General features: G+C 51.0%; 1 protein-coding gene across 1 annotated transcript; it reads right to left on the minus strand.

The window, feature by feature from the left end:
- Positions 1-203: 203 nt before the first annotated feature.
- MEX3B (mex-3 RNA binding family member B) lies at positions 204-4,825 on the minus strand. Its single transcript, XM_032983062.2, has 2 exons — positions 3,894-4,825; positions 204-2,897 (listed from the first exon to the last, which is right to left on the minus strand). Exons 1-2 carry the CDS (start codon positions 4,141-4,143, stop codon positions 1,444-1,446), a joined length of 1,704 nt encoding a protein of 567 aa, XP_032838953.2. The 5' UTR covers positions 4,144-4,825; the 3' UTR covers positions 204-1,443.
- Between the last annotated feature and the right edge of the window lie 3,514 nt (positions 4,826-8,339).

The following is an 8,339-nucleotide window of genomic DNA, read 5'->3' on the forward strand; positions in this document are numbered from 1 at the left end:
AAACAAAACAAACAAACCAAAACATTTTTTTGGTTGGTTTTTTTTTTTTTTCCCCTTAAAACCTCACAAGCTAAAGAGTTCCAGCAACACTGACATGACACAGTTTAAACTCCCAACATGATTCGGTGCTACAAGCAGATAACAAAAAATCCAAAAGACACTCTCAGCACAACATATCAAATCACCACACGGAGTACTTTTTTTTTTTGTGTAATATTTTATTTTATTTATATAGAAATACTTAAAAAAACATGAAGTAGCACCATTACTTAAGTTTTACTTTTATTATGTAGAACTTTAAATGTCAGAAAAATAAAACTCTTGATACAATTTCAAATCTTGTCTCAGCAAATATAATATTAGTATTTGACCATGAGGTTAAAGGCCCTTTATCATAAAATAAAATATACTTTGTTTTTAAACTTTGCTCAGTAAAGTACATTTAAGCTCAAGTAACGTCACCTACATATACATAAACAAGTGGTAAACAAATGTATTAAAATAGAAATACTAAAACTATAGTGGTGCAACAGAATTTTTGTAATTTCCACTGAATTCTATTTATACAAATGTTAGAAAGCTTCAACAGTTCCTTTTGACATATGTTTATACATTTCCATTTTTGTAATAATATAGAATAAAATATGCTTTATATCACTGAATAGAAAATATGCTGGGTGAAGCAGATTTAAAAGATTTTTTTTCTGAACCTATAAAATCTCCATCCCAACAGAATACTGTTCAAAGCATTACACATTTTATGGTTTGTAATTCCGTTCACAATTGTGTGATATTAAAATAATACAGTGTTCTTTGCCATAAGGCCATACTAAAATAAAAAAGATTTAACCCAGCTACAAAAAGTTCACTGAACTTAAATTAAAATACTTGTAAACATCTTTGCAATATGAAATATAATTTTTCAAGTCAAAAAAGAATAAAATACTTCAATCTGTATTAATGCAATTTATCTTTAAAACCTTTAAACGTTTTTAATATATATAAGAGATATGTTACAGTTTGTTTTTTTTTTTCTTTTTTAAACTTTGATAAAGCTGCAGTATCATGGTTTTCACAGGAACTTCTTGCCCTTTCAAGAACATTCAGAAAAGTATCCACCCATAGATTTAATTATTTCATAATAAGCATCCTAGGAACTACCAGCACGTTTTACTAACAGTCCACACACCATTGTCATCATCATAAGCATCTTCTACTTTCAATATTTTTTTTCTGTTTTTTTTTCTTTTTTTTTTTTTTTTTGTTTTTTTCCTGTTTGTTTCTTCGTTCGTTTTTAAAAAAAAGGGGGGGTTTTGGAAGCTTCGTATTAAAGTACAGTGTAAAAACTAGCCTAGCACTAGAATGGCGTCGCCCGTTATTATTTATAGCATGCACCCGCTGTCAGCGGCACCCCCAGCGCGCCCCCCCGGCCCGGCCGCGGCCTCAGGAGAAGATGCGGATGGCCTGGGTGACGGCGCTGTGGCAGACGGGGCACTGCGGCTCCGTCTTCTCGCAGATGCGGTTGGCGCACTCCATGCAGAAGAGGTTGTGGCCGCAGGGCACCAGCGCCGCGATCACCTCGCTCTCGAAGCAGACCGAGCAGTCGCGGCTGCCCTTCCGCCGCACGCCGGACGACGAGCAGGAGGAGCTGGACGAGGAGCTGGAGGAGGAGGAGGAGGAGGCCGAGGAGTCGGAGGGCAGCCCCGGCAGGTGGGAGCCCAGCCCGTTGCCGTACAGCGGGTAGGAGCCGGCCAGCAGCCGCCCGCCCGGGTCGCTGCGGACCCGCCGCGCCAGCGGGTGCTCGGGCCCCGCCGCGCTGCCGTGCAGGGGCGGGGAGAGCCGGGCCGGGGGCGGGGCGCCGCCGCCGCGCCGGGGGCCGCTCACCAGCAGCGCCAGGTTGGCATTGGCGGGCGCGGCGCCCGGGAAGGCGGCGGCGGCGGGCGAGGGGGGCGCGGGCGAGGGGGGCGCGGCGGGGCCGCGCTCGAACTGCGGCCAGATGAGGGCGGCCCCCGGCGGCGGGGCGGGGGCCAGGTCGAAGCCGGGCGGCGAGTCGAAGGGCAGCTCGGAGCAGCAGTCCGGGGAGGAGAGGACGTCGCCGCCGCTGCCGCCGCCGCCGCCGCCCCCCCCGCCGTACACGTAGCCGTTGGCGGCGCCGCCGCCGCCGCTGTTGTTGTTGTTGTTGCCGTTGTGGGTGAAGCTCAGCGCCGGGCTCGGGGGGCTGTAGTCGGCCAGGCGGGTGCCGCCGCCCCCCCCCGTGCCGCCCCCGAAGTAGGAGTCGGTGGAGGCGCTGCCCAGCGAGCTGGAGCTGTCGTTGCGGTAGTTGCAGAAGGGCTTGCGGCCCGGGGTGGGGGTGATGCTGGGCGGCGTGGGCTTGCTCCAGAGGCTGCCCGTGCCGTTCAGCTCGAAGCCCACATCCGTGCCGTTGGCGTGGAAGTCGTTCTCATCCGTCAGCTCGATGATGCCGCCGGTGCGCATGGCGATGTGCGCCTCGATCTCCTCCCGGGCCCGGTCCACGTTCTCGGGCATGCCCGTCACCTCGAAGACGGGCTCCTTGTCCCGGCTCGGGGTCACGATGTAAGTGTGCGTCTGCTGCTGGATGCGCTTGATGGTGGCCCCCTTGGGCCCCACGACCAAGCCCACCACGCGATAAGGCACCCGCACCTGGATGGTGGTTTGGCCGGGCAGGTTTGGGGGGCCGGGAACGGTGCCGTTCAGGGCCGTGTTCTTGTTCCGCGAGGCCCGGATCATGGAGAAGTGCTCGGCCGCCGAGATGATCTCCCTGCGGGCCATGGCCACATCTTCCTTTCTGCCCGTCACAACAAAGAGCGGCTCCTCCCCGCGAACCGGGGTCTTGATGTAGGTGTTGGTCTTTGCCCGCAGAGCTTTGATTTTGCAACCTGGGAACGAGATGTGGGAGATGGAGGGTGAAGGGGAGGGGGAAGAAGGGGAGGTGGTGGTGGTGGTGGTGGGGGAAGAACCGGTTACAACCCATTATTTGGGTGCAGCTAGGGAGGGGAAAAAAAAAAACCACCCACCCAAAACACGTTGCCCCCTACCCCAGGTGATAGCCGGCGTCTCGTCCAGGATCTCCACTCACGGTGCAAAGTAATGTCAGCCCACAGCCCTGCCACACACCCAAGGGCATCGCGAGCGGCCACCGACACCTCTGCCATGCAAACTGCCCCAAAAGTACCAACGTGCAGTTTGCAGGAACAGCAACAACAACAACATCAAAAAAAAAAAAAAAAAAAAAAGAGTGTGCAGAAAAACTGCACGACCAGAAAAAAAAAAAAAAAAAAAAAAAAAAGAAAATATAATGCAAGCTGCCCCAACAAATCAACACACCCCACCAGTCTACAATCCTGCTCAGCACTTTCCTTTCGGAAAAATAAAATCAGTTCTTAAGAAGGTGAGGAGCGGGCGGCTGTACCGAATGAGCCACATTCCCCACTGCGGATGCTTTATTCCAATTCCATTGTTCCACTTCCCCACTCCATTTCTCTTCCTTAAAAATAATCCACGATTTCATGATTTCTAACTTTGGGGGGGGTGGGGGAACAAAAAACACCGAGGCTCCCATTTTCCTCCTGTTTCCTCTCGCAAATCTTAACTTTTGCAGCCGGAGGAAAGGAGCGATTTTTAATATTTTCGTGATTTACCCCCCCCCGCTCTCTTCCCCCGGCAGCTGAAAGTGCATCTCGAAACTGATGCATAACGCTCCTCGGAAACATCACGGCTGATGCACTTTCTTTGTCTGGGGGAAGCCGGCACCGGCCACCACCGTAGAGCTGCAGTTTTGCTGGGAAGGGCCAGTGCCGCAGCTGAGCCGCCCGCCCGGCAGCGCGGAGGGGAGACCCGCTCACCCGCACCCCCCGGCATGCAGGCGCACCCACCTTGTCTCCCCACTATCTCAGCGACGTGCTCCGAGCTGGGCACCGGGACGCATTCAGTCATGTTCACGCTCTTTTTCCGAGGCTCGCTGTCGTAAATGGAGCCCGTCTCGTCGTTGTCCAGCCCCAGCAGGGAGAGCTGATCCAGGGCGATCTGAAGGGCTCTTTGGTCATCCAGGGTCTCTCCCCCTCCGCCGCCGCCGCCGCCGCCGCTCCCGTTCCTCTCCATGTCTGCAAAAAGCGAGCTGGGCATAGTCCCTGTGTGTGTTGCACCCTCCTCCTGCACTCGGCTCAGTAGTAAAAGATCAGACACAAAGGAAAACCCAAGGCAGATGGCCAGCAGGAGAGAAGGAAAGGGAGGGTGGGCGACTGCTGGAGACCGGGGAGTTGTTGCCTTTTGCTTGTATATTTTGTATCTTTTTCGCCTTTTTTTTTTTTTTTTCCTCCTCTCAGTGCAATCCGGTTTATAAGATGTTCTCAGGACCCCCCCCCACGACTCCCCCCCCCGAGGTTTTTTGGCTTTTTTGTTGTTTTTTTTTTTTTTTTTCCTTTTTTTTTTTTTTTTTTTTTTTTTTTTGTCGGCTGGGGGTGGGGTGGGGGGGGTGGGAAGAGGATAGCGAGAGGAGCTCCGATGGCTTCCCCCCCTCGAGTTCCTCGCCGGCCACAATGCCAAGCGACGGCAGCGTTTCTTTAAGGAGCCCCTCCCAGGCTCCACTCCACTCACTCAGCGTTTTTTTTTTTTTTCTCTTTTTTTTTTTCGGATCTTTTTTTTTTTTTTTCCCCCCCTCCTCTCCCCTCCTCTGTCTGAGGCGCTGCTGCAGCCAGACGGCTCCGGAGGGGCGGGCGGAGGGGCGGGGGGGGCCGCAGCGTAACGCGGCGATCGCGGACAGCCCCGAGCCGCCGCCGCCATCGCTGCGCGCGCCCATTGGCCGGGCGCGTCGCGGAGGGGCCGGCGCTGACCCCCCCCCTTCCCCAAACACACCCCCCCCCCCCCCCCCCCCCCCCCACCACCCCGGCTCCGCTCTTTGTTGTCGGCTGCGGAACAATACCGGGCACCGCTTGCGATCCCCCCGGCCCGCCGGGCGCGTACTGTCCGCGGGCTGCCCGTCTCCTCGCCGTCTGTGTATTACCACCCCCCCCACACACACACCCCACCCGCTGCCGGCCGCCAGCCCCAGCTGAGCGCCGGTGGGGTGGGGGTTGGGCTTTTTTGGGTGGATTTATTTATTTTTTTTTTTTGGTACGGGCGGCCGCCGCGGCCCTTTGTGCGCCGCCTGACTGCAAGCAGCGCGCTGCCGCTTCGCCTGCACCAGAGACACCCCTCCCAACCCCCCCGGCGGACAGCACCGACCGAAACCGACAAGGCGACCGCCAAAACGCAGCGGCCGCCCGGGATCCGCGCCCCCAGGGCTGGGGGGGGGGGGGGTGTGTGTGCGGGTGCCGCCCCTCACAAACCCTGCGGACCCCCCGCCGCTCCCGCGCAGACCCGCCCTGCGCCTGCGCGGCCCCCGCCCTGCGCACTGCGCCCGCGCGGCGCCGCGGCTGACGGGACGCGCCGGGCCGGGCCCGGTTCCCTCAGCGCGGGGGGGGGGGCCGGTGGGCTTCGTGCCCCTCGCACGGCGCGTTTACCGTGGGGTCCCTCCTCACCCCACGGCGTCCCTCCCTCCGGGAGTCCCCCGCGGCGGGACGGAGCCGCCCCCCCTCAGGGGGAACGTCGGGAGCCCTGTGGGGCCCCGGGGGCTGTGGCCGGCGAGCCGCCTCCTGGTTGTCCCTGGAGGCGAGGGCTTCGCCCCGCGGCGGGCTCGGTGCAGCCCGGGCGGTGAGGGCAGGGGCCGGGCGGTGAGGGCTGTGCCCTCCGGGCTGGCCTGCGTGAGGATGGAGCGGGGTGACACCGGGCAGCGGTTGCCGGCAGCACCAGGGGCAAATCCTGTGCTCCGTGGCTTCCCTCGCCTTGCAGCTCCGACGCTCCTGTTTTATTTCTTTATAAGAGTCCAGAGGGGAAGAACGCAGCGCGCATAACGGCTCTAGCATAATTTCACCAACATCTAACATCCATTTTGCTAAACCACGATAAGATTAAGCACCCCTGCGTCTTCCTTGGACCTTGCATGACCACATCCCTTTCTTAGACCTCTCTGCCACCACAGGACCCCTCAACCAATAAAAATAGCTTTTCCATCAAGTATCCTGTCACAAAAGCCTTCATTCAGTCTGGTGATTAGACATGAAATTGTCTTCACCCTTCTCAGTAAAACACCACCATTGCAATTTATTTCTCCAGCTTTTCTCCATGTATCTATAAGCACCCACATTTACTTAGTCATTGCCTGCTGTCAGGTATAAAAGACTGACTTTTTCTCATTTCAGAGAAATCAAATACTAAGTAACTGTTTTCCAATATCGAGTTTGATGGGGACAGACATTTACAAATGCACACAGATCTGTTTAGCCAGCTGCCTGTACAAACAAGTGTAACAAGTCACAGGTAATTGTTTACACGCAATGTTTACTGCAAATTACTGTCACTTCCTCAGGATGTTTGCATGTTTTATAACAAAGCTCCAGTGGATTGTTTTCTAGCAAGGGTATACACTGGTGATGCGCTCTCCTAAGTGCTTAGCTTGTCCCATCAACTAAGAAAATTCTGTAGTTTCATATTTAAAAGATTACTCATTTTACAAATTCACACTTCACTTGCATAGGCAGCAGAGATGGCTTCCATAGGGGGTAAACAAGAGATTACTTACAAGTCCTCAAGAAGGCTCTTAACTATTTTCAGCATAGAGCATCTTCTTTTAAACACAGAAAAAGCAGAGGGACAGAATCTTAGACAGCAATATAAATAAAAATGAAGTCTGCTTCTTTGCAGTCTTTTTAACTCAACAACTCTAAAATCTCTGAGGCAGAAAATAACTGTACCCGTTTACCAGACAGGGGCAGGACAGGACAGACATGAGGGAAAGACACGTCAGTGTAGAGGTTTATTGTTGTAGAAGTCCAACAGTGGGGGTCATAAATACTGAAATGCAAAGATACAAGGACAGTGATTAGTTTGTGCTTGGATTTTACCTGTTCTTTGTTTTGTTTATTCTCCTGACTTGTATTATCCCCTTTTTTCTCCCTCCCCCTTCCCACCCCATCCGCTTAAACTCTGATTGTGTTTCTGCCCAAGATCACTGTACTGTACCAAACATGCATGTACTGACCAAGGAGAAAAAGGAAGACATTTTCAGATTTATGTTCATCTTACAGGAAAAATTGTCTCAAAGCAAGTTTCCATGCAGATCTAGCTTTTTTTTTTTTTTTTTTTTTTTTTTTTCCCCTAATATTAAGCTAGAAGCTCTAATGAAAAATGTTTAAAATGCATTTCAGAATAAGCATGATACTTTCTGGGGACAGGGGGAGAAGGAGATGGATTTCTGGGAGACTAAGCACACAGTGGTGTTTCAAGCCGCCCATGAATCCTGTGGAATGGTCCAAGAGTTTGAGGGCTATTGCTTTTTTACTGTTTTAAAAAACACTTAAGAGCAAACTACAGGGAAAAACAACAACAACGATAAAAGAGTTATACTGATGTACCTTAAAACATGCATGCACCAACAGCTCAGCCCCCCTGGGAACACAGAACCTATGCAATAGTGTGCTCCTATGACAACAAGCAATGCACACAAGATTTATAAGAATCTCCTTACTCCAAAGAAGTATTTCTTCAGAATAACTTAATCAGATCTAAATTAAAGTGTTATATATCTACATAATGCATTTCATTCCATAAAACCTCGAAACGTATGCAGAATTATAGTAGACTCCATCTCTGGGGGAGAGACCAACCATCTACCTACCAATTTACAGCAACTTAACAAAAGCAGGAAGGGAGGATATATTACAGCCAAATACAGGACTCATTGCAGGAGGAGTGTAATTCTCAGTCCTTTTAGTTTCTCTCTGTTATCATTTCCCATTTGTGGCAAAGGTAATAAAACTTCCTTCCTCCAACCTTTATTTAATTAAAGTGTAAGGTCTTTGGGGCAGTGAGCTTACTGTGTGTATATATACAGCACCTACCATGAAGAGGTCATGAATTAATCTGAGGCCTATAAATGCTATTCTCAAGACAAAGCATTAGCAATAATAAGAATAGTATATAATTTTCATTTAGAATAGAAGAGATCTTTGTTTTCAATGTATCATCACAAAGAAGAAATTACATGCATCTCAGGAAGTAAGTAAATTAAGGGTCAAGGAGAAATATTTCATACCAAATACTGGCAACTCCACTCTATCCCAGTTGTTTACACTTAAGGACACTGCTGTCTAATGTTTTAGCATTTACTGTAAAATTATTTGCCATAATCTTGCAAAATAATGTCCCAAATCCTACAGGCCAGATCATCAATAAGAGTAGGAGTATAGTTTATTCTGAGACAGTGCATGTGATTGCTGTGATAA

The sequence above is a fragment of the Tyto alba genome, unplaced genomic scaffold (genome assembly GCF_018691265.1).
Source record: "Tyto alba isolate M040663 unplaced genomic scaffold, T.alba_DEE_v4.0 Super-Scaffold_41, whole genome shotgun sequence".
Taxonomy (NCBI): Eukaryota; Metazoa; Chordata; class Aves; order Strigiformes; family Tytonidae; genus Tyto; species Tyto alba.